The 27,492-nt window shown below is 40.1% G+C and overlaps 1 protein-coding gene across 6 annotated transcripts in view; it reads right to left on the minus strand.

Annotated features, from left to right (window-relative positions):
* The window catches only part of PHF3 (PHD finger protein 3), a 55,471-nt gene extending 37,466 nt beyond the window's left edge, over positions 1-18,005 (minus strand). The window contains exons 1-2 of one of the 6 annotated variants that reach the window (XM_065681456.1): positions 17,784-18,005; positions 7,301-7,569 (exon numbers count right to left, since the gene is read on the minus strand). In XM_065681456.1, coding sequence (XP_065537528.1) covers positions 7,301-7,544 — 244 coding nt within the window. In that variant the 5' untranslated portion in view covers positions 7,545-7,569; positions 17,784-18,005. Of the gene's footprint in view, positions 1-53; positions 147-7,300; positions 7,570-17,783 lie in introns of those variants that run through there. The other 5 variants (XM_065681457.1, XM_065681458.1, XM_065681459.1 and 2 more) reach the window with 5 other exon arrangements.
* Positions 18,006-27,492: the final 9,487 nt, after the last annotated feature.

Consider the following 27,492-nt stretch of genomic DNA (forward strand, 5'->3'; position numbering starts at 1 on the left):
CTACTGTTGACAGACAGTTTGAAATATTAGAATTAAAGTATTTTCATACTTACAAGACTCTGTGCTGTAGCTTTAATTTTACAGAGGAATTTGAAGCACAGAATCTTGCAAATTTCAAACCACCTGAGCTATAACTCGGCTAGTACAGCCCCATGAGGCCCCAGGATGAGGAGCATTCGACACAGACCCTGCTGGGAAGAGAAAAAGGGACAGAGAACAGTAATAGATACAGAAGAGACTAGGAAATTAAATTATGAAAAAAAGAAGCAGAAGTAGAAAAACAGCATTGGGAAAAGTAAACAAATAAAAGCAAAACCAGACAGAACTAGAAAGATATAGATGATCTTAGTAGTATTTAAGATTATTTCAGTAATACAGAAATTAAAACAGAAGGATAAAGCATAAAAGAAAGGAAAAAATAAAGAAAAAAACATATGTGAATAGAAAAAGTTGTACATCAGTGTACAACTGAACAAGCTGCAAATAACGAAATTATGAGTCACATTCAACATATTTGTACTGGAAAAGACACCACTGGCCTTCACCTTAGTATCTTGAGTCTCTCCATTACTTGTAAAGTATTTAAATTTCCAAACTACTGTGCTGTGCTGATGTTTATATTATACAATAATAGAATAACATGCAGAAAAAAAAAATAAAAATTCACTTTTGAGTTTAAAGTAAAATTTTCCATGCATTAAAACAAAATGCACGGCCATTTTTTAATTCTTCATCAATGTAAAACTGAGCAAAACAACCCTTACTTGCTTGTAGTAAAAGAGGGACAGAGAAGAAAATACCCCTAAAAACATTATCAAAATCTTTGAACTTTATAAATCTTTATTTTTTGTTAAGGCAAATCTTCCTTTGATTTTCTTCAGCCAAAATCAGAAATACTCCGGTATTACTAAGTCTCTAGATTGTAAATGAAGATGGCATACTTTATATTAAAATGTTTTTCTGTTGACATTTGTGATACCATACGTTCAATAGACAGAATTAAAAATGCTCTGTTAGAAAAAAATGTATTTGCAAGGGAAACAAGGTCACTGATAAAATTTACATAAGGAAACACCAAATTCCAACTGCTTTACAAAAGTTTTCCTGTAAGCCTGGAACCTGATTAACTAAGAATTTGCCTGCGAGTACTCTGTACTGACTGCCCAGTGCAAGAAAAGAATCATGGTAAGTACCATGTGAAATACTAAATATTTACTCCCATTCTTTATTAATCTCTGGATTGTAAAGAGGGATTTTCTCTTGAATAAAACATATGAAAATCAACTAGGATTAATAAATTTAATAAAGCATGCATCTTGACGGAGGACTGAAATCCCATTTCAAAAAAAGATGGGAGTTACATCACAGGGCAACTGGTTTATGGTTCTTTAGCCACAGGAGCCTGTTACTTTGGAAATAAGAAGTAGTAAAGAACAAATTTCATCAACAAAGTAAAAACACAGCACCAAACCAAGCACTTTAAACCAAATTATTTTATAAAGAAGAGAGCCTTTATATGAGCTCTGCGATTCATAAATACAGGAGCTGCCTTTTAAATCCTATTACACATCCAACCTCTCGCCATCCATAAAACTGATCTAAAGGAATAACTAACTAAAGCTTTCAAATGGTAACTTGCTACCTACAAACAGAAAAGAGTGAAAAATAAACATTTGCCAGGTTCTAAGTATGATACCAATATAGTAAATTTAAATTTTATACAGGAAAGTTACTACCTTGGTCACAAGAAACTGTACAACTGTTCACATGGACAGCTTGGAGGAAGGAAGGCATAAAGAGGTAAGAAATCTTGAGAGAAACAACATTAGACTCAATTTTGGGCTGCAATCTAAAGGTTACACTCAAAATTATTTCATCTGCAGGAGGAAAAATACACACATTTGGATTTAGTGGAAAAAGCCTAATAGGACTTACACACCCAAACAGGACACTATCTAAAGAAAACAAATACTTGTAGTCAGAACAATTGGTTTGGCTTCAGAGATTCAGTAGGTTATCACTATTTTAGCAGAGGTAATGCTGCTTTGAACAGAAGTCACGAAAACGCAGGCTAAAACTAGAAATAACAGATTGCATCTGAGTGAAACAATTTCCCAGCAGCAATACAGAGGGACGGGAAAAAACAGACAATTAAAAGATGTCCCTAAGAGTCTTGTGGGGTCAGTTTTCCTCATCATTAATGAGAAACACATGATTTAATAAACACTCAAACTAAACTGTTTTTTTTATTATTAAATCCAGAAATGTCTCCAGGTGATATGCAATTCAAATTCCGTTACCTCTGTTACATGTATAATCAAACTGCCCCTGTAAATGACATCCTGAAAAGCATGTGATAGCTGAGAAATACAAATTTAGTATGAGTGTTGGTTATTTAGCTCAACTGCATGTGACCAGTCTGACCGGCTACGCTCACCAGCTTATAAAAGTAGTGGATAAGATTCCAGCATGTCTTCTAGCAGGAAATTACAGAAGAAAACAGAAAACCTATCACTAGGGTACCATCCAAAGCTGAAAAATAGGTGTTGCTCTCAAGAGTTAAGTCACATTCTAAGCTTCAGAAGTTCACTTCTGACCAATGAACTGCTCAGCAAAAACTAACAAAAAAACCCCCACAACACAGCAGAGCCACACTTCCACACCCACCCACACCACCCAAACATTAAAAACAACAAACAGCCCCTCCTGTGTCAGTCATTCAGTTCTTGGAAGAACAGCCACCAGACCACTCCGATGACCAGAAACACACACCTAAAACATGGTATCAGACACTTCTGCTTGTTTCAAGGACTTTGGTTGCACTTAGCTCTCAAAAGCCTCATTTTGTCAAATTCTGTCCTTCAACTGGCAAAGACAGCATATGTATTGGCTTCCCCTATCAACAGTAGGTCTTACTGCTAATACCTACTCAGGACAGTAAACTGCTTCTTCCATTACTGCTTGTACCTTGATTCATTCAATAACAGGAAACTTCCTAACTGTGCTGTAAGAGCAGCAATCTGCTCACTCTAACTCCACAACGTGCAATTCAGCTACATCTTTACAGTTTAGCAGTCACTTCACAAACACATCCTAAAAGGATTTCAGCATAACATCTTGTTATTTTGACCCATAGCCTTTCCAGCTTGTGAGAGGGTCCGAGTTCTTCTACATCTGCTCAAAACCATTATCAGAATCACCTGCAAAGAATCTTCTCCAAACATGTAACTTCAATGAAAATTGAACAAGACAACCCTATTCAGTTACTCAGTGGCAATCACCAAGCCAGCTCACAGAGTAGACAAAGACCAACAATGTAACCTAACCGAGGGACCCATTTCAATACAGCACAAACCGGATTCAGGCCAAGACATGAACAGAAGACTACTTTACTGGTACTGATACAGTTCTTCCTATCAATAGATAGACAACAGACATCCATTCTATGCTCATTATTTGTCACACACCAGTACTTTTGATTATGAGATATTCAGTACAAGGAGGACGTGGACTAAAAGACTCTGGGACACCCTACTGCAGCCTTCCAATACTTAAAAGATTCCACAAAAGATAGGGACAGACTTTTTAGAGGGCCTATTGCAACAGGACAAAGGGTAGTGGTTTAAAACTAAAAAAGGGTAGATTCAGCCTAGATATAAGGAAGATTTTTTTTTTTTTTTAATGAGGATGACACCTGGAACAGGTTGCCCAGAGAGTTGGTAGATGCCACATCCCTGGAAACCTTCAAGGTCAGGCTGAACAGGGCTCTGAGCAACTTGGTCTAGTTCAAGATGTCCCTGCTCTGCTTCTTGCAGAGGGGTTGGACAAGATGACCTTTAAAAGTTCCTTCCAACCCAAGCTATTCTACAATTCTGTGCTACCATCCTCCCCAAGAGAAGCACTTTTAATCCAACTCACAAAACTTGCATTTTCTGGATAGATGTGTCTAACAAGCAGTGACTGGAAATCAAACTTTAAATCACAGAAAGCTATGTGTTTCTGTCTTACAGACAAGTAATTGAGCTGTTTAGAAAACATACTGGTAGCAATTGGTTATATGACAGTCATATAACTGGTAACTCACCATAGAGAGCTTGCTATGAACAAAAAAGCTAGTTCATGGTAAATGATGTGCAATATAAACCAGGAAGCTAAGCAGGACAGATGCAATGTTGATGAGTACTAATTTTGGATTAGGCCTGTAAATAACAACCAACAAGAACTAATGTCAATGCAGCTGTAAGAAAAATAGCGAACAAACTCATATTCAAACCCAAGTTATGAGCAAGAGAAGCGTCCTTGGACAAAAAGACTTGATCTCCAAAGCGAAGCAGAGAAAATGTCACGATCACAAGTAATTTGATATGTGAGTAAGCATGCCTGAAGTGAGTCTTTCTCAAAGCTTCTGCCACTCACACATACCCATGTTCACCTAAGAAATTTCGTATTTAAAACATGATACAAGCTCCTTGGGTTGAAAGACTATAGTGTCTTGGTTTGTGTACAGTTTTACAAATACTCTTGAACTCTGCTCAAACCAGGCTTTCAAAGAAGTATTAGTTTGCCGCACTTTCTGCTCCTCCATGTTGTCTATGATACCTAATACGACTTTAGCCAACTCACCTCCTCAGTCCAACTACTTTTACCTTTATGCCTTCAGCTTCCTCACAGCAATCACATAAGCTATAGCATGAAATCTTCACCACTTTAAAAACTGGACTGAACAAAGTACATTCCAGTTATTCATGGAGCCGTCTGTCCTTTGCTGGCCCTCTGAACTAATTTCCATGAGCATTTTGTTCTTTTTCTTTAACAGTTCCACAGTCTAGGCATGGATTATGCAAAATACTGTTTGAAGGTCTAAAATAAATTGTAGTAAATAAATTTGTACTTCCGGAAAAAGTTAACCCTTTTCTTCCTAAATGGTATCAATACGATAAAAAACACCATCATCTATTATTCCAGTATTTCCTAAGTCTTGCCCTCATTAACTTAAATAGGTAACAACAAATGTACCTCAACCTAGTAAAACTTTACTGACAATACACTTTTCTAAGTACAATTATAGCCCTAGTGAAAGAGCCAATAACAAATCATTCTGTTACCATACTGCTTAAAGCAATAGGGGGCAGAGAGATGATAAGGGGTAAGAACTGGAAGGATCAGAATAAAGCACACCATCATTCCATATGACACACCAATGGAGTTGTAGCTCTAAGGATGCAAGTAAGGCAAGTTTTGTGGGAAAGAACTATGCTTTTTTATTTTTTAGACAAATTGATGCTGGTGCAAAGATTAGCTTTCACACATAGATTAACTTTCACACATAATGTCTGGGGGAAAAGAAACCAAACCAACAGGCTTTGTAAGCGTAATTCTTACCAAGGGTACTATTATCTTGTATGATTGCATTCTTACCAGCAGAGTACATATGCTGTGTTATATCACCAGTGGTCTCAGACAAATCAAATCATCATGAGCTATATGAATACTCAAGGAAGAAACACATGCAAAGAATCTTTGCTTCAAACTGATAATTGTTATTCTCAACTAAACAAAAACCCTATAAATACATACTGTGGTCCTACCATCTCAGAATAGGGACAGTTCTTATCAAGACCTAGAAAGAATAAGCAACAGCAAGAACATTTCCTTTCCTTTTGAATGTGCACTACATAATTCCAAATTGTATGTTTTTGTTTACTTACTGAAATATGGCTCTACTCTTGATTTCAGATTTAAAAAAAGAAAAACACATGTTAAATTAATGAACTCCGCTAAATCTAACCAGGTTTTAATTCCCTTAGTCTGCAGACAGGCTGAAGTAATAGCCCTCACATAAGAGAGTTAGCTTGCTTATTTTAATGGACCTGAAAAATTAATCGTGATTATTTTACCATCAGTAGTATTAATTATTGCACTGCTGATCACTTTTAGGAGAAATATGTGCCAAGAAGGCCTCAAAAATCTCCCTACAACTTTAAAAACAACCATCTGCACCCAATGGTTCATTAAAAAACAGTATAGGTTTATTAGAGGCTGCACAGCATGCAATGTGAAAAAAAGGATCTGCATCACTGTTTTATTGGAAGGAAATAAAAAAAATTAGAGGTGGAATTTGGTTGTGTACATTGTGCAGTCATGCACATTAAGACTGACACATTTTTGGTTTGGGGGTTACAAAAATGTATGAGGATACAGACTACAAAAAGAATACACAAAAATATTAAGGATGGCCTTAAATAATATTCTACCAAAGTAGTAAAAAGGCCAAATGACTTGTTCTGGCTTTGTAGCTTGCTTTTCAATTGCCTCAAGTTAGTATTACCTCTGATTTACAGGTTTTTTTGTTTTTGTTTTTTTATCTCTGTACTGTAACAGACTTAGTGAAGGTGAGAATTTAGTCTGCTAGCAGGAACAAACTACCTATTGCATCAGAAAATGAATGGGATTTTCAGAAACAGCTATAAAAGTTACTGGAAAAAAAATGTTGACATAATCAAAGTTATCTACACCACCTTTCAGTAATGAACCCAAGATATTTTTTTTAAACTTTCAGTCAAATAGAAAAATTTTAAGCAAAGAGTGTGTTTTTGTCTCTTACAACAAGCTGGTTTAATTATTCTAACTGTTCATCAATATAAAGAATTTTAGCGACTGATCACCTTTAAAAAAAAACAAACAAAAACCCAAAAAAAGCCATACACACACACACACAGAAAACCCATCCTTCAAAAACTACTCCACAACACCTAAAATTATTTGTATTTAAAACTTTTCTCGAAATTGTTTCCAAACAGTAAAAAAATAGGAAAGAGAACTGTATTACCATTGAGGGTTTTGTCTGAAGCCAACCAAAGCAAAGCACCCAGAATCCATATCAGCCCAGTACTAGAATGCCTAGAACTAACTGAATAACCCTGAGGTCAGAGCAGTAATTTGTACAATTCTCATAGTCCTATTGCTAATCCAGAATTACTACATTTTTTTACTACAACTAGCAACTTCACTGATGAGGCACAGTATGTACTCTACACAAATGATGACTTTAATTTGGAATAATTTACACGTACTCAAGACAAAGCCTAAATTACTCCTGATTCAGATTAGGGGCCTTCCTCTACAATTACTCAACAAAGAACTGCACATAGTTTACATGCCAGGCATGTAAGCAGCATAACAAAAAGGGCAGGAAGGAGACAGAAATCCCAAATCAATATTTCTACATCACAAAAAAGGGTTTGTACTAGAGTATAACTGTAATTTAAATTGTAATCTTAAAAAAAAATGTAAGATTTACCTGTTGAACAAGGCATCTGGAAATTGGGATCATTGCTATCCAAAACAGGCAAACAGAACTGGGCACTTGCAGATCCTAGCATAGGATCCTTATCGCTGAGCATGTTCTTCAGCGAATCCTCTAAGACATTTTGACTTGTACTAAAATCCTCACAGCCTTCATTCTCCAGGTTGGATCCTAGAAATAGGGCATCATCTAAGTGTTCAGTAGGAATTAAATGATTAAATGTATCAACTATATCCATGAAGAGTCCTGTGTGTCTTTCAGCCCTATAGAAAGACAAGAAAAATACCATAAGAAAATAAGCTACAAATTATAAAACACCTAAGAAAACAGCAAATTGTTTTGGCTGTTGTCTTTTATAAAGAATGCTTAAGGTATTTTAGAACTGTAACAAACAAACAGAAGAATCTGCTTATGCCTTAGGATGGCTGACTGCATAGCTAAAGATCAATTCTCGAACTGGTTATTTTAAAAACTAAATACTATGCTAAGTTAATATAAACTCTGCTACCAGTATCAGAGTGCTGCCACTTCTACAGTGTGTGTAACAAGGGTAACTGAAACGCTTTCTAAAACTTGCTTAAACCTTAACCGACCCAAAGAAGTGGGACACTAGAGGGAGGAGGAAATAAAGCTAACCTGGTTAACAGCACTGCGAGTGTACCTCACCTTTAAATGTGAAAAAGGCGAGGTCAGTTTCTACCAACACCTGCAGAGCTGAGAAGGCTCAGGAGCCTGACATATTAGGCCCAAAACTGAGAAGAACTGTACTTCTGTTCATAAAAGAACTACCACGTAATTCATAGCAAGAAACTATTTTTAAGCAGCAAGGACTTATTGTTTTTCACTTATCATTAAATTCAATAAAGTTACAGAAACTTTAGATTAAAATATGTACGTTTTAATGTATATGAGAATTCTGAGTTGCCTTCAAAGGGGCCAGCAGCCTTTCAGAAACTTCAATTTTGAAGAAGTTTAGGTAAAACTGAAGGAAACGTATTCAAAGCTGGCACCTACGTCCTACAAGAAGGTATTTTCTAAATCACTTATGTGAGATATAGCAGAAATGAAACTATTGCAGCAGAGATTCAACTAATAAGAATGTAATGACACAATAGGGTAGAAAAAAAAGTTACCAAAGTGCTTCTTCAGAGCTTTAGCATAAGCGCATCTTAGAGGGGAAAGAGAGAATTATAGCAAATATCGTCACAGAGGCAAGAAAAATGGAGTAATGCAGCAGTGCCTTGCTTAATTTGGTATACAGGAAAGTCTGGGAGAGCAGTTTTGGCACACATAAAGCTGTTCAAGCTCTGGGAACAGAAGGACATACATTCTCTCCCTCTCCTTCCTTCATCATCCCTCTCCCACACACCAGACAGGATTTTTTTATTTTCTTTTTTTAATGAACACACTAATTAAAGGAAAAGGAGGAGAAGTAAGATTTAGAGTTTGTAGTGCTTGAATTACTTTCTAGATCCCTATTCCAGCAACCTGCCACTATATAAATCCAAGTACCTCCTAATGCTTACTGTAACAGTAAATATGCTTCTTTATATACATTAATGGGACACTTCTGGTTTAGCAATCAATGGAAAATCCTAGCCATACACATGTAAGAGCTCTGATTTCAACCCTATTTACACTATTTAATTTCCAAAATTAACAAAAACTACATGTGAGCATTAAAAAGCTGTTTGTTTTTGCTTTGTTTTTGTTTGTTTGTTGTTTTGTTGGGTTATTGTTTGTCTGTTTGTGGGCTTTGTTTTTTATTTTTTGCTTTGTTTGGGGGTTTCAGGGGTGATTTTTTTTTTTTTAATGTCGGTCTTTCTTCCTTCTCCCACAGGGCAGCTCAGAAGAATAACCGTCAGGTACAGCTTTATGTCTTTGAAGAGCACACTGCCTTTACAGTATCTACACACCAGTTATCTACTACAACCATGACAAAACAGTCCAATACACAATGTCCTACTGATGCAACAGCCAGCAAGAAGCAGTGAGGCCAAAGCAGGTTGTCAGTTTAAGCCCAGCCAGTAGCTCAGAACAATGCAGCCACACACTCACTCCCCCCACCACGTTAGTCCTCTCCCAGCTCCAGGAGGGATGGGGAGGAGAACCGAAAGAATGTAACTCCCACTGTTTGAGATAAGAACAGTCCAGTAACTAAGGTATAACACAAATCACTACTGCTACCACCAATAATAATGATAAGGGAAACAACAAGGGAATCAACTGATACCCAGCCTGACCCAAGCAGTGATCTAGCCCTTCCAGGTAACTGCCCCCAGTTTATATACTGGGCATGATGTGCTGTGGTATGGAATACCTTTTCGGCTAGCTTGGGTCAAGTGTCCTGTCTCTGCTTCCTCCTGACTTCCCCTCCTCCCTGGCAGAGCACGAGACTCAGAAAGTCCTTGGTCAGAGTAAACATTACCTAGCAACAACTAAAACCATTGGTGTTATCAGCATTGTTCCCAGGCTGAAAGTCAAAACCACAGCACTGCACCAGCTACTAAAAAGGAGGAAAATGAATGCTACTGCTGAACCCAGGACACAGGCGCATTTAATAAGCAGGTAACAAGTCTCACAGCAGCGTGTCATAATTTAAAGCTCTCTCACCAAAAAATGGACTATTGTTATCAAGCAATGCAGTGCTTCTACATGTACACCATGCCAACTAGCACTTATAGCCCACATTCCTTTTGCAGTTGTCAAAATAATTTCCTAATCTGGCAAACTAACTGCTGCTGAGGAAGCGTGTTGCACTGTATAATCTGTATTTATCATGCCATGTAGTTACAACAATCTGATACTACAGAGGATAAAATACAAAGAGCTGCAGTGGCTTAAAGTAAGCAAATTATTATGAATGCCCCAATACAGTACTTTCAAACACCTTCCTGTAAAGTTTCAGGCGTTTTTTTTTCATATTAGCACAGGAGCACAAGAGTAACAGATGAAGGTGAACCTGACACTAACAACAGAACACCTCTGAATTACTGAAAGAAACCTTTTGTACCCAAAATTAAAGAGCGGCAGGGCCTTTGAACACATTTACAATAATGCACCTCCAAGTTTTCTTTCTGGAAAGAAGGGGAACATTTATATAACTGTTACTCAAACACTGCTGTTACCAAAGCAGCACTCGCCTCTTCATTAGGAGCAGTGTTAAGTAGCAAAGCTCAAGTAGAATGTTAGCTCTTGCTAAAGAAATTGCTCCTGACAGGAATTAACCTGACTTCAGCAGTGTGATGAGAAAAGAATACCTGCAAGTTTTGCCAGACTACCATGCAGCCATTCAGAACACTAAAAGCACTGCAAAATAACTTGGAAAGCAAGTATACATACAATGGCCACAGCCACCTTCAATGACACCTAACCAGCTATTAGAGAAAATTCAAGAGGAATTTTCTACAATACAAATGCCTATCAAAACTTCAATGTGTCAGATCAAATTTTTGCTTTACCTCATTCAAGAAACCACTGTTCAGTTCTTTGCATAACTTGTACAGTATCAAGTTTAGAAAATTATTTCTAGCATTACTAGATTCACATGAAGTGTAGCATCTGTGGGACTGACAATGAAAGACACACTTCTTGCTACACAGCTGACTGTCAGAAACAGTTGCTACAAGAAAAAAAAAAAAAAATCTGTCCTTACACAATGCCTAAAGTATATGCATTTTGAACAGTTTATTCTGCATTTGAAACACGCTGAAAAAAGTAGCCAGAGGTATAAGTAAAAACAGAGTTTAGTTTTTCATTGTCACTTATTTCCAAAGATAACTCTAACCACCTGGAGGAGGAATTCACTGTTCCCCTGAAAAACAGCTGTGTCCTCCACTTGAACCTTAAAGGCCAATGGCTTAGCATCACTCACAGCAAAAGTGCACATACCAAGCGTACCCCCACCATGCAATAATTCAAAAGTGCCTTCCCACTGGGTAGTTAATCAGAAGCAACAGAATATTGAAAGTCTCATGTATGGAGAACCACTGAGAAGAGGAGCATTCAAAAACAAGGCAAAGGAGCAAATGACAGAGGAGGAAGTCTGAGCCAGGTTCAGTCTGGACAGACATGAAACTTTACCTGCTGGCTCCTGCAACACCAGGGCATGTACTGAGACTGCTACAGCACACAGCACAGCAAGACACAGGAGTGTGGAAGCAACAAGATCTGACCATCAAGAAAAGCTAAAGGTATAGAAAGCATTCTCCTTGATTCCTTAAATAAAGCACATTTCTCTTACATTTTTAAGATTGTTTCATTTCAAACAGCCTCCCCACTGCAACAGTAGCTAGTCACAGAAGTAACCCACCAACTGGAATCTTTCATCACTGATTGCATCACTAAAAACAGCCATGTTAAAGAGAAAAAGCATGTCAATTAAATATGACTTCCTGAATTTCACTCGCATTATGTTTACCATAAAATCTCTTCATGGTCTCAACGTCATTTCCTTTTTCAGCCTGAGTCAGCTTAAATAAAAGGAAAAATTTCTTCAGCTGCTGAATAAGTTTAAGTCAGGGATGTCGTAGTATCACCTCAAATCCCCCAAAATACCGGTATGATATAAAAACACTGTAAGATCTGATATAGTAGATTTCTATCTTGTTCCCACTTACTATTTTTTCATTACATCCCTAGCAACTCTAAATTACTTTCCAAAATTAAAAGATAAATAGCCAGAATGATCACTTACAAAGGAAAGAAACTTGAGATCTCAAAGTATATCCTTTCTAATTAATCTTCAAGTAGAATGAAGATTAGTATTTGGACAAAACATACTGTACATCTTTATGGTTTCTCATTATTTAGTTTGTGAAAGAGGTAGAAAATTACTTCAGTTCCTGTTACATTATTTTCTAATTGGAACACAGCAATTGGAACAGAGTTTAGTGGACATATCCAACTGCATCAACGTGTCTCTACCATCTTATCTAAAATTCGCCTCAAGCAGAGGCGATCACAAATTTCACATACCACAAGAAATCCTAAGTGTTTCCTAGTTGATGTACGTGCTGACCATACTGTCTTTCACAGCTTTAGATTTTCGTATTTGTCTTGATATTTTATTATTTCCCTTCACATACGTTTTTTTCTATTTTAACAGTATTTTAACAGTATTCCTACACCATTTACTTTACTAAGCAAAAGGTAAGTTTCATAATTTTAAATAACATTCACTGTAATTACTTTCTCTCCTCTCCTCTCTGCCCAGGGTGTGACTTTCAGGTGTTAGCTTTCATTTTATAAACTTGACATTCATATATTAGCTTATATTTTAAACTTAGGAATATAAAATAGAAGTTCCTGTATGTTTAATAATTGTGAATTTAAAAAGAAATCTGGCTTACAAAAGTCCTCAGAAGTTAGACTTTAGAAACAGACAATATTTCTACAAATAAATTTAACAAAAATGCCTAAATTGGGAATAAGGAGATCTGAAGGAACATAACCAAAAAAAGGAAAAAAAAACGCTTACACTGCTTATTCAGAATACTCAAAATCCTAGCTGTTGAAGATCCTATCCACTTTATTGACCTACCTGAATCAGTGAGTTTGAGGCTGCTGAAGATCACAATTACTTCCATTTCATGTATGTACCTTTCTTAATAGTGTCTGTCGCTTCAAATTCAGTGAACCCATCTAGTACTTTTAAAAGCTTTTGTAAATCTAGTCATTGACTGGACTGTGTTGGAAACATCGCAACACTCAAAATATAAGACTTGATCTCTTAACCTGTAAACACCCTCCTTTAGCTTATCCACGGGCCAAATGACTGAGAGCAAGGACTAGTCATAACAGTAACATACTCCATAAAAAAAAAATCCCTATTATATTTATTTCTTCAAGTAGCAATAATAAATGCTGGTCAGAAAAGTATACAAAAAGAACAGAGCTATTTGGATAAATAGCACCTTAGATGTCAAAAGACATGGGAAAAGCTGGCTCCACGCTGTCACAGATGAATCAAATAATAACTTTTCATCAAAAGAGGGAAACTGCACCGTAATTGAAAATTATAAATTTTCAATTCAGTTAGAAAATGAAATTAGATAACGCCACAGACAGGTAATAAAAAAAAAATAATTAAAAAAAGACAAAAAAACAACAACAACAACAAAAATCCTCACCTGAGTCTTCTGGCAGATACTATAACCTAAAAAGAGCATTCGAAGTAATAAAGGTATAAAATGCCTATCTTTGTTTACTGGAGCTGTGATGTTGGACCATCCCATGTGCACACTGATACCTTGACATAACAACCCACCTACCAAACAATGCTGCTTCAAAGCACTAATGCTGAGCACAGGCTAATTTTACTACCATCCTTCCCCTTCCTCATCTACACAACTTTAAGGTCACAAGCACCTAACTGAAAATTAATGTTAAGCTGTGTTTTAAGCACGAGCAGCTGCACTCATTCTTCTGACACTTATGGATACTACAGGACCAAACACCAAACCCAAGACCCAGGTCCTCTACAGTAACAAATTTTGGCCAACTGAGCTCACAATCTAAACACATCACAGGATAAAAAAAGGAAGTCAATACCAGACAGTGCATCAGTGGCAGAGCTGGCAAGAAAACTTCGACTTTACAACTCTTCACACTAATACACTTACTACTCTGGTTCACACTGGCTCAAATCCCATCATCTAGGGCAATCTTCAGGAACTGAATTAGCTTACAAAATGTTTTTGATGGGACAAGCTATTTGATTTATGAGCATATGAACTGCAAAATAGCCACCAAAAACCATCTTCAGAACTGTTACAAAGAATTTCAATGTCTTTCCCCCCCCCAAAAAAAAACAAAACTACCCACCACTTGGATAGAAGATGGTTTGCTGAGCTCTGGCCTTTAAGCATAATAAAATTTGATCTTCCTCATTTACCCATCTCCCATTAAACACGACACTGTCAAAGACCTGCCTAACAGCAATATATACTTAACAGGTTCATCTTAAACACCAGTATTACTGTAAAGGAGGCCCAGGTACACTAACAAAAACTGTATGCCAGAAACATCAACCAATTAAATATGCATACACCATATGCTGCCTTATGTAAATCCCCTATTATTTATTATTTAATCAGGCATTTAAAAAAATCAAAGATACAGCTTTTAGTGGCACCAAAACCAAAGCCCTGTCACAAATCAAAGAACAAGAAATGTGAATCTGAGCACTTAATTTGTTCTTAACCAGCTCTTCTACACTATTTTTGTGTTCTACTCACCCTAGTCTTCAGACACCAACTGACATGAATCTTAGCACTCTGCTACTGAAATCTCAATAGTCTGACATATCAAGTAATAACCACATCCCAAAAATTTGTCTATAACCTGAAGCTTGCTGCTGCCCTCACTGACACAGGAGATCCCTTACTACTTGCTATCATGGCATTTGAAGAAAGGCAGACAGCTCAAGATATTTTCTTTATTAAACCTTCACTATCCAAAATAATTACATTCATCAGCCAGAACTACATTTCAGTGAAGAGGAAGAAAAAGTAAATTTCAAAGGATTTAACTAGAATACAATGAAATGCAGAAAAGGTACAGAGAAACCTTTTCTTAATCCAAATTATTATATCACAGAAAATCAACTGTTATCTTTGAACAGACTTAACTTCCCCAAAAATACCCTAAAAATTTCTCACCCTCACTTTACAGCTAGAAGAGGCACACTGCTGCACTAGAGGTTGTGTTCTGTTACAAATATGTCTTTATGTTGCAAAATCTTGCAAATTTATTTTGTAAAGTATACTGTTTTCATTTGCTGTACCATCAATGAATATTCTTGAATACTGCAAATATTATATACCATTCTATTACTCTCCCCATCATTGCATCTAACTCTAGAATTTTGTAAGAGACATTTCCCTGAAAAGAAAAATATGAGGACAGATTATTTTTCCCTCACTACTGCTATGCACTTCAATTCTTTTCCACCCTCAAGTTCCTCAAGTATTGTTTTAAGTATTTTCAGCTTAAACATAGTATAAATGGGAAGCTGTGTAACAGGTTATATGGATTATCTGTCACTCACCCAAACAGAATAATCTCATTTGTAAAACTTTTAAACTTGTCAGCATCTCTCTGATAATGACTAATTTGGAAACACACATTAGAGTGTTTTTCAGAAGCATTCAGAAGCTTAATGGCTTCTTCATTCCACAGGAATATACCAACCATCATGTAGTTATATTGATACCACTCAGGCAGATATCACAAGCTGTCTGTATTTTTTGCTTTTTGCTGCTACACAACAATCACTCATATCCCCATTTAGTGGACACTGCCATTGCTACCTCATAATATTGCCTTTCAAGAATATTCTCTTGCCATTACAACAAACAAACACACACCTTTCTGGCATAGCGTACCTGAATAATAAAATAAAACAAAGTTGATTATTTCCTACAAATAATTTATCTCCCCTTAGTATTTTTAAGACTTGAATATAATGATATTTAAGTTGACCAGGGAAAAATACTTTTTTTTTTTTTTTTTTTTACTATAAACTTCCATTAAAATAACAGCTTAAAAAAACATCATACAGCATACATCCACTCAGGTCTTTGCACGACATTAGTAGTATTTACTCCAGGAGGTAGAGCTCAGCTTTCTAAAAAGAGGAGGTTGCAAAGTATGGCTGATAAGAAGTGCAGATGTTTTAGAGCTTTTCTTTTCTTAAAAACACCTTACAACTGTGTTGAATTATTTCAGTTAACTAGACTGAATTAGATCTAGAGAACACCGTTTGTAGTTAGGTGCCCTTTCAGCTACCTGAAATTCCTAAGGGTTTGCAAATGTAAAATGCACATAAAAATTGAATGACTGAGTAATGGGCAATGACAGCTGAAAAAAAATTAGGTGTTTAGAACTGTGTATTTCTATGCATTGTATTTAAAGCTAACTACAGAAATTAAAAGCAGAGGATACTTGGTAAAGCAAATAAGTGAGCTGAATTGCAGTTTCATTGTGGGCTACACGCTAAGTGTAAAGCCCATGCAAAGTTAAATTATTCCAAGACATAAAATCGTGGTTTACAAGATTTCCCTTACACTGTGTTCCAAACCTCAAAAGATTAATTTACTAATCACAACAAAGCATGAATTAATGGTGTTAAAGAGATGATGTATGTTTACCATCCTTGCATTTAATCTTGTAATATTTCCACAGGTTAGTGACGTTATCATTCATTTTCATAACTGCAAATGTACAGAAATTACATAATCGATTAACAGCTACATAAAAGACAACACCACAGCTACAATTTGTATGGCACAGCTGTTGTCATCACATGCTCCTGTATCCCCTTCCTCACTTTTATGCTTCATCCTATTGCCTATTTCTACTAACTCAACCTACACAGCATAGAGTGCTCTTCTAGACCCTTACTTCACACCTATAGCAGGTCTCTGTTGTGCAGACCATACAGAAAGCACACTCGCAATCATATGAGCAATGGCTCTGCTATAGCCTCACAGATACTAATTACTACCATTTCAGTAGCAAGCAAGAAGTGTGGACACATTCCCTCAAAAAGAGCATCTCATGCAAGAACACGACCTGGAAATACTAGCAGGCCACTGAATCTCCCAGATACTGCTGATGACCACGTTTTCTCCTGCATTTCCTACAGTGGGTATTATACACAAGAGTTAAACACAGAAATTGTTGATGATGCTAAGTTTGAGAGACGGGAGGAGGAGCCCAGAACGGGTCAGACCAATAGCAGGAAGCACAGCGGGGTCTAAATTAGCGTTTGCTCCTCAGCTTTGTGTGGGGCAAGAAGGCATCAGCGGCTCGTGGGATGGGACAGGAAGGGACAAGTACTGCTAAGAAAGGGCAAGACCTACCAAACACAGGGCAGGAAAGACAGTGCGAGAAAGCCAGCCGCAGCACGGCTGCAGGCAGGGGGCCTTCGGCAGGGTGCCGCACGGAAGCTCGGGCTGGCGGAGAACGGAGACCGCCGCAGGCAGCGAGGCCGGGGCCAGAGCGACATGCCAGAGAGCAGGGCGAAGAGCCCGGGCCACGGCCGCCCTGGGGCCGCAGAGCTCAGCCTCCGCAAGGTCAGCACCAGCCCGCGAGGCCGCGCCCGGGCGGAACGGCGCGGGGCAGCCGTGGCTCGCCCAGAAAGCGCCCCGAGGCCTGCTGCCAGCCCGTGAGCCGCCTCTCCGCAACTGCCACCGTCCGCATCGCCCCCGCGTACAGCCCATGCCAGCGGCGCCGCGTCAGAAGCAGGCCGCCTCCACCTGGGCCGCCCCACCGCGCCGGGCCCAGACGTCAGGCCAGGCCAAGACAGGCCGCGGCCCAGCCGCCGCAGCAGGCCCAGCCCAGCCCTGCCCGGCCGCCCGCCGCTCCCCAGCGAAGGCAGGGCGAGGCCGCGCAACCTGGCTGTCCCCGCCGCTCCCCCTCTAACCCCTTTACTGGCAGCAGCCCGCAGCGCTGCCCGGCAACGGTAACTCACCCTGCTCCGCTGCCCAGCGCTAACCCGGAGCCGCGGAGTGAAGGATGCAGCGGCCGCGCCGCAGGGGGGCAGGGCGGCGCACGCAGCCCCTCGGCCTGCGGGAGCGGGGTGCGCGCGGGCTACCTCAGCGCCGGTGGTCCCGCCCGGCCTGGCTCGGCTCGGCTCGGCTCGCGGTGCCGGCCGCGTGCCCGTTGCCCCTTAGGCGCGCCCCCGCGGCGTCAGGCGAGCCGCGCCGGGCCCGGGCACTCACGTGACGCCCCTGTTTACGGGGGGGGGCGGGCAGGCGGCTGCGGTGCGCAGGCGCCGGGCCGAGCTGGGTTGGGCCCGGGGTTATGCGGGGGTTTGGTGCTTCCCGCGGCTTGTCCGCGCGGAGCCCGCTGCTCCGGGGCGCCGCCGCCGGGGCCGGCCTGCGTGAGGCGTCCGGCGCGTCCCGGGCACGTCCGCGAAGCCGCGGCCCCCGCGGCTGCAGCGCCGAGCAGCGCGCGTGGCAGGTCTCGACCTGCGGGCCGGTGAGGACTGGCCGCGGGGTATCCCCTTACGGCCACGGCAGAGGAGACAGGCGGGCGTAGGGCGCTGCCCCAGGAGGAGATGGCGGGCCCGGCACCGCGCTGGTGGGGGCGACTGTAACAGAGGCCTTCGCAAACGACAGATGCTCCTCGGAGCAGTCAGTGTTACGCAATCTGCCTGGTGTCGGTTCTTCCTGTGTGCCGGCGGCCTCGGCGTGTTCCTTCAGCCGCCGGTGTGCCACGTTCATCGGTTGGTGCAGGTTGAACAGGAGGGTCTCCAGAGCTTGTCAGTGCCTAAGGGGGGGAGCGTCTCTTGCTGCCTCTCGGCACGCATGTTTCCTGCTTGGCCCTCCCTTCTGCTAGCAGTTTCTCCGTAAGCACTGTAGGTACGTGTAGCGCACACCTTGGCACAAATAAATACCCACCGACCAGGCTTTTGTGGTGTGAGTTCGTCCAAGGCAGACGAATTCAAACTAAGGCCTGTGTGCTTAATAAGATTCGATCTCTAACAGCCCTCATCAGAACCTGAAGTAAGTTGGTCTCTACATAATGTTAACTCACAAAAGGACTCTTTGGGTTTGCATTATATCATTAGTTAAATGCAATGTCTGTATGCTTCTTTCAGCCTCATGGCTGCTATGAAGTGCGGTACTGGGGGTTTATTGTATATACCAAGTTGCAAATTGAATACACCCCCAAAAGAAAAACAAAGTTTTAACATTATTTCTTAAAGTCAAATTTAGAATTGCCTTCTGAATGAGTGTATTAATACTACTTTTATGTATTCCTCCTCTTCTGTAATGAAATGCAAGCATCTTAGGAAGGCAGGACAAAAAGAATAACAAAAAGATGAAGTAAAAATGGATCAGGTTTTTCTTTTTCTTTCAGTTCTGCTCTGAGTCTTTGAGATGCGTGTTCTCTAGGGCCTTCTCTGGTGCCATATAGGCTGAAATACATAAATATTTCTCTTGCAATCATCACAGTGAGAAAGGAGGCTTTAAACTGAAGGCATGGTAACAGTGACATTTTCAGGCACTACAAAGGGTAGTTGCAATAAGGTAGTAACACCTTCGAAGCAGAACACAGGTTATTTTGTCTGTCCTTATATCACCTTCATGCAAATCACCACAAGGTTTTTTTTATTCCAGTTTTCTTCCCATGCTTTCCCAATTTCAGAAATTCTCCCTCCTTTCCAAGGCAAGCGTCTTTAAAAAAATACAACTGTCTTATGATGCACAAAACTGAGCTACTGGGCTGGTTGCATAATTTCTTCAGAGGGTTTTTAAGCACCATCTTTCAACAAGGTGCTAAACCTCTGACACATTCTCGAGATTATACTAAGAAATAAAATTACTGTTGGAAGTGAAATCCACTTACTCACTGAATGTCAGCAACTTTCCAGCATTCAACCATTTTGATCTCATTGCTTTTGACACAAGCAGAAGGCAAAGCACTGTTAGTAATCTGATCATTGTTCATTGCCCTATTCATTTCTTTCTTTACGCTTTCAAAAGTCACGTAACTCCACTGACCCATCTCAGTTTAATAGAGTTGGTATAATTTTACCATGACCCATGCTGTGACAGTTCCTTTATAGTCACGTTTGTTAGATAAATAATTAACTTGCCCACCTGTAGCACCTTCATTGTGGTTTAATTTAACAAAAGAAAAAAAAAATCTACCTCAGCAGACAATTTAATAGGTATAGAGATCTTTGTATACAATGGCAGATCAGCTTTACCAAATTACAACTGCACCATCTGCTATCTTTCCTAGCAATGTTTTTTATCATGTTGTCCCTTTACACATGAGCTACTTGGTAATAATCCAGATCTTGCAAGTTGTTTCCATTGGAAAGCAACCTATTTATTTTCAAGAAACAGTCAACTAGTGCCCTGAACATAAGAGAAAGCAGCAGAAGGCAGTTTATTTGCTTGTAGTTCCAAGTCTCTTTTCAGGCACAACTCTTTCCAAGAGGTTCCTGAATAACTTTCTTAACAGCCTTCCCCTGCCATACTGGTCTTAAACATGGCTCGCTTTTGAGTGTTAATTACTAGTTCTCCAGTTGTCAAAATGTAGAAGGGAGTTGTACTGCTCCATACACTTAACTGGATAAAGGAGTTGTTCGATATGATAGCAAATTGACAGGTTTTCTCCTGTGCTGCATGGTGGTATTTGCTCCTGTAAAAAGCTCAAAGGCTGAGATATGTTATAGCAGTAGGCCATTAACTGTAGAATCATAGAATCATAGAATAGTTAGGGTTGGAAAGGGCCTTAAGATCATCAAGTTACAAACCCCCTGCCATGGGCAGGGACATCTCACACTAAACCATGCCACCCAAGGCTCTGTCCAACCTGGACTTGAACACTGCCAGGGATGGAGCATTCACAACCTCCCTGGGCAACCGATTCCAGTGCCTCACCACCCTAACAGGAAAGAATTTCTTCCTTATATCCAGTCTAAACTTCACCTGTTTAAGTTTGAACCCATTACCCCTTGTCCTGTCACTACAGTCCCTAATGAATAGTCCATCCCCAGCATCCCTGTAGCCCCCTTCAGACACTGGAAGGCTGCTATTAGGTCTCCAAGCAGCCTTCTCCAGGCTGAACAGACCCAACTGTCTCAGCCTGTCTTCATATGGGAGGTGCTTTAGTCCCCTGATCATCCTCGTGGCCCTCCTCTGGACTTGTTCCAGCAGTTCCATATCCTTTTTATGTTGAGGACACCAGAACTGCACACAATACTCCAGGTGAGGTCTCACAAGAGCAGAGTAGAGGGGCAGGATCACCTCCCTGGACCTACTGGTCATGATCTTTTTGATGCAGCCCAGGATACAGTTGGCTTTCTGGGCTGGGAGTGCACACTGAATCTGGCTCATGTTCATTTTCTCATTGACCAACACCCCCAAGTCCTTCTCCACAGGGCTGCTCTGAATCTCTTCTCTGCCCAACCTGTTGCCCCCACCCAAGTGTAGGACCTTGCACTTGGCATGGTTGAACTTCATAAGGCTGGCATCAGCCCACCTCACAAGCGTGTCAAGGTCCCTTTGGATGGCATTCCTTCCCTCCAGCGTATCAACCGAACCACACAGCTTGGTGTCATCGGCAAACTTGCTGAGGGTGCACTCAATCCCACTGTCCATGTCACCGACAAACATGTTAAACAAGACCAGTCCCAACACTGATCCCTGAGGGACGCTGCTCGTTACTGGTCTCCAGCTGGACATTGAGCCATTGACCACAATGAGATTGATATCTCTCCAATTTAGAGACAAGGATGTTGTGTGGGACAGTGTCAAATGCTTTGCACAAGTCCAGGTAGATGACATCAACTGCTCAACCCCTGTCCATCAGTTCCGTAGCCCCATTGTAGAAGGCCACCGAATTGGTCAGGCAGGATTTCCCCTTAGTGAAGCCATGCTGGCTGCCACCAAGCACCTTGTTGTTTTTCATGTGCCTTAGCATGCCTTCCAGGAGAATGTGCTCCAAGATTTTGCCAGGCACAGAGGTGAGACTGACTGGTCTGTAATTCCCTGGATCATCCATTGTCCTGGCTTCAGCAGTAGCAGTCATTTTCTCTCCTTCTTAGTAGCTGGTACAGCGCTGTGATTTTGACTTTCGGCCTGGGAACGGTGCTGATAACACCAATGCTTTTAGTTACTGCTCAAATGTTTGTTCTGGCCAAGGACTTTGTGAGTCTCATGCTCTGCCAGGGAGGAGGGGAAGCTGGGAGGAAGCAGGGACAGGACACCTGACCCAAACTGACCAAAGAGGTATTCCATACCACAGCACGTCATGCCCAGGATGTAACTGAGAGTGATCCGGAAGAGCTAGTGCTCTGCGGGGCTGGACTAGGTGTCAGTCAGTGCTCAGTTGGGCTGGTTGGGGCGACTTACCAGTTGGCGGGTGATGAGGTATTGTATTCTCTTCCCTTGTTATTTCCTTTATCATTATTATTATTTGTGGTAGCAGTAGTGGTCTGTGTTATACCTTAGTTACTGGACTGTTCTTATCTCAACCTGTGGGAGTTGCATTCTTTTGATTATCCTCCACATCCCATCGGGAGCAGGGGGAGGGCAACAAGGTGGGGGGGGGGGGGGGAAGATGTGTGTGAGGGACAGACTGTGTGATTTATGGCTGACTGGGTTTAAGCCACAACATCCATTTTCCCCTTCTTGAAAATGGGGGTTATATTTCCCTTTTTCCAGTCGTCAGGAACTTCACCTGACTGCCATGATTTTTCAAATACGATGGCCAGTGGCTTAGCAGCTTCATTCACCATCTCCTTCAGGACCCGCGGGTGGATTTCATCACGTCCCATGGACGTGTGTATATTCTGGTTCTTAAGATGGTCTCGAACCAGATCCTCTCCTACAGTGGGCCCAAGGTCTTCATTCTCACAGTCCCTGTGTCTGCCTTCCAAGACTTGGGTGGTGTGGTCAGAGCCTTTGCCAGTGAAGACCAAGGCAAAGAAGTCATTAAGAACCTCAGCCTTCTCCAAATCTTGTGTAGCCAGTTCTCCTGATAGCTTATGGAGGGGGCCTACATTGTGCTAGTCTGTTATTTGCAATGTACCTATAGAATCCCTTCCTGTTATTTTTAACATCCCTAGCCAAGTTTAATTTTAACTATGCAAGCAAAGTCTCACAGGAGAATCTTGTTTTTGGCAAGATACTTGATTCAAATTATTTTAAAACGCAAGTGGTTTATTTAGTTTGTAAGTTATGTAACTTCTTAGAGTGTCATACAAAGCAGAATGAGACCTCTAAAAGAAATATACTAAAGCAGCAGTTGCATTTATCTGCTGAATTTGCAACACTGAACAAGCTTTTTTTTTTTCCTTCTGTTTCATGAAAATTCATAAATGTTACATTTACACCTCTTAATAATTAGAAAACTGCCTTTCATACCACATTTGCCATGTTTTCCCCCAGGATGAACAGCAGACTGCCTGCACACAATACCCAGGATTTGCCAATATCAATAGTTCAGGAAGCTCCACTGATAGGTCATTCAAACCCTATTTGATGTAGATTACTGTGAACTAGTATCCTTTGCAAAATTTAAATCTTAGTTCTTCAGATCTTTTAAATTTCTTATTGTAATAAGAATTATTTGATTTCTTCAAATGCAGAACAATAACAGTCAATAATCTAAAATTTTTTAGTCCCACTTTTTATTAACAATGACTGATTTTGACACCATTTTTCCTTATATTGCCCAACTTTCCTTGCTGTAGCTAGTACAGGAGGAGTAACATGTTCCACTTTACCCCCTTTCCACCAAGTTTAATATAAGATCAAAGGTGAGGTTCTGAAGACAAAGGATGTTTAGGCATTGATTGTATGACTAAGGGTAGATTTTAATAGAGAGATGAAGCATACAGAAGCTACAAGCTATTTATTAAAAATTTTCTAATGGAATACACAGATTTGAGGCTGGAAAAAAAAAATGGCATTTTATCCTGGAAGGATAAAATGGATGTCGTTGAAATTGTTTGCAGAGATTTGTGTACACCAGGGAAAAAAAAAATCCTTGAATGAGGTTATGGAGTGCTAGAAGAAAGCAAACTACGATAGCTAGCACAAAACAGGCCTTTGAAGCTTTTCTCCCAAACTAGTTTGGGCAGTTGCCTATGGAACTTGCCTATGGAACTGCTGCTAGAGTTACTAATCCTCTCAATCTCACTAGAGTGACATTTCACTCCAGTGCTGTTTACCTTATTTTTTATGTTCTGTGGAGGCAATAAAACAGTAGTAAAGGACAATAACAATTTTATATTGCATAAATGCTCATTTGGTATTTATCAGGGCTTCTTTTCTGTATATTTGTAAGAAGAGAGATCTGAGAGAGTATCAATTATTATTTTGACAAAATTTTATTCACACAAGTAATTTTCTGTATTCCTATAGCTTTATTGATAAGCATTGTAGTGTGCATGTGATACACCATGCATTAAAAACCTGTACAAGTTTCTTGTAAAGCTGATTTCTAGTGTGTGAGATTTCCTCTCTGATTTTCCAGTAAGGTTGAGCATTGCGTTTCGTATGCAGACATGTTCTCCATTCATCTGTACGCTCTATGCACATTCAGTAACCAGGTAAGTGCTTTTCCTGCCAACAACTGTGATACAGCATCAAGTAGCAGGGGAGCGGGCATGGTACAGTTTGAATTTGATGTTGTTAAAATTCCTCCAGGCTGTTGGAGAAGAAATCTTATTAAGCACACATGCTTTAGCTTGAATTCATCTGTCTTAGACAAACATAACAAGAGCTATGCATAACATTCTGATATTCCTCAGCACAATTCTTGATCATATTGTAGGTTTTATGAAAATGCAGATAAATAATAATTTCTATATAGATACATTATCATATATTATGTGAGTATATTCCTAGCCTTCATGCCCTACCAACACAGACAGGCCACTGCTCCCAGTGCTCCTTAAGGAGAGTGGTTGGGTATGCAGGGAGACAACTGCAGTTGCATGGTTCAGTCCCAGCCTTAGCTACAATAGACGCAGAAACTGCTCCTGGGTGCTTGCTTCTGGCTTTGTCACAGTATAGAAGAAAAAGAAGAAAAGAAAGGGTAGGGTAAAGAGCACAATAGAATATTCCAGTTGAAAGGGACCTACCATAGTCATTTAGTTCAACTGCCTGCCCAATTCAGAGCTGGTAAAATGTTAAAGCATATTAATATGGGCATTCATTGTTGGATGGTTTAGTGAGAGGTGTCCCTGTCCATGGCAGGGGGGTTGGAACTAGATGATCTTGAGGTCCTTTCCAACCCTAACCATTCTATGATTCTATGATTCTTCACATGCCTCTAAAACACTGACAGGATTGGGGCACTGATCACCTCTCTAGGGAGCTTGTTGCAGTATTTGACCACCCCCTCAGTAAATGAATGTTTTCTAATGTCCAGTCTAAAACTCCCCTGGCACAGCTTTATACCTTTCAAAGATCACCATCTTTTGCCTCTGAACTTGAAATGTGAAGAGTTAGTTCTTTCCAAATTTAGACATTAGCATTTTCCAGCCCTTCCAACTAGAAAACAAGAAACTCCTTGGAATCGCCTCTGTGTGAATTATTCTCATTCTACATTCTTATTTGCATAAACTTTGTAGCCTTTGTCTTATTCAACACTGAGACACAGTAGAGAAAGATCAGGTTTAGGAGCAATTAAGCTAATTCAACCAGATGGGATGCATGCAAGAATAATGTTGGAGCTGGCTGAAGTTGTTGTCAGACTTCTCTAGTCTTTGAAAAGTTATGGTGTCTGGGGAAGTTTCTGGTGTCCGGAGGAAGGAGACCCTCATGCGCATCTTCAAGGAAAGCAAGAAAGATGATCCAGGGAAAACCAGACCTATCAGCCTCACTTCCTTTCCCAGGAAGCACATGAAAAAGAAGGGATTGTGTGCATGCCAACTTGGATTTACCAAGGTCAAGAATTGTCTGATCAATCTGATAGCATCTGATGAGATGGTTCCTTCAGTGGATGGATAGCATTGTAATTTTTGTTGTTAACTCCTGCATGTGGAATGTAATAGCCCATGTACCATGCACCAGTACAGGCTGGGGGTCAATTGGCAGGAAAGTAGCATTGCAGAAAGGACCTGGTTACTGTAGAATACCTTGTGTATTGAGCTTGAAACACGGTTGTATTTTCAGCATAAGGGAACTCTTTCCCACCTTTTCAGATCTGCTATGCCCTCAATGCATTTATGTGCTTTTATTAGGAAGAATTGAAAGTTGTTGTAGAGTTGAATTGAAATGTGAAAGGCAAGTTCAAGGTTTGCATGCCCTACCTTGTGACACACAGATTTACTAGGGAATTGAAGAAAGCAAACACTAAGGAGTGTGTAGCCTCCTGTTAGGAGCCAATGAAATGTGTCAATGCTGAAGTGGCACTGTCCCGTTCAGATCAGTATCATAACAATGGGCCTATGGTTTGGGAATAAGAGTTTATTGCCTTCAATTATTTCTTCTCCAAAACCCAAATGTAATTCAAGTTCTTCAGAACAAGTATCTGTGAAATTTGCTGACGACATATTGTCATGTACAAGTTTATGTGAAGAATCTATTCGTGCCAGTAGAAACTTCTACCAATAAAGTAGAATTAAAACTCCAGCCCACTAGAAAATACCCTTTCCATATACTTACTTAGATTTTGTTACACTGACGCAGGTTACCTGTCTTCTGTTGTTTATTTCTATACTGGGCATTCTCATGTATCTAAACACTCTGCTATTTGGTTTTCTTCAGCTGTGCTTTGAAAGAGTTCTCATTTGAATCAGAAACTGAAGCAGGCAACTAGATCTTCTGGCACTGTCCTTATTGTTTCTTGTCAGACCACCGTTTAACCACTATTAACTTCCAAAGATGTTTTCCACCGATAAGTAACTTGTGTTGTTATTGAGATAATTAAATATCAATGTATTGAGGACAGAACGCATTAGAACAATATCTGTCAAAATTAGCAGCATTCATGCAGGTGATTATCAAGAGGAAAAATAATGCCTAATAAGGGCTCGCCCTAATTATTTGTAGCATAAATCTAAGTCAATCAAAATCAAATCAGGTTATAATTGTCAATGTTTATTACACATTAAGGGCAGGTAATCTCTCAGGTACATTGAGAGAAATACACAATACTTTACCTGATACTTTGTACTATTGGACTTAAGTAAGGCGAGATTGATTTGATCTACTTGTAGATCCCAACATAACAAACTGAATTTGCTGTCTCATGCTCTCTTTACAGACTATGCTCTTACTTTTGGAGAGCTCTTCTTTTAGCCTATTTTAGATATCTCTCAGCACATGATTAATTGCCTGAGAAGTGCAAAATCCCTTTCACTAAGTGTAAGGGAAGCCTCTACTCATATGTAAGTCTCTATTTGTTAGATGAGTCCAAACTAATAAAAACCCCACCAATTTTCAGCCTGATTTAAAAATGTGAATTCAACTAGAAGTATAACTTCTTTTTATTACAGTGGGATTATACAAATGTGTACCAAAAAAAAACCCAAACAACAACAAAACCAACAAAAAACACCAAACACACATTGTTCCAAGTAGATTAACTATGATCTCCAGTTTGACAACTTCATCCATACTTCCTGAAAATACTTCATGCAAAATCCCAACAAACCCAAAATACTGAATACTATCTCTCAGTTACTATTTAACTTAATGTTGCAC

This window comes from Lathamus discolor, chromosome 5 (genome assembly GCF_037157495.1).
Source record: "Lathamus discolor isolate bLatDis1 chromosome 5, bLatDis1.hap1, whole genome shotgun sequence".
Classification (NCBI taxonomy): Eukaryota; Metazoa; Chordata; class Aves; order Psittaciformes; family Psittacidae; genus Lathamus; species Lathamus discolor.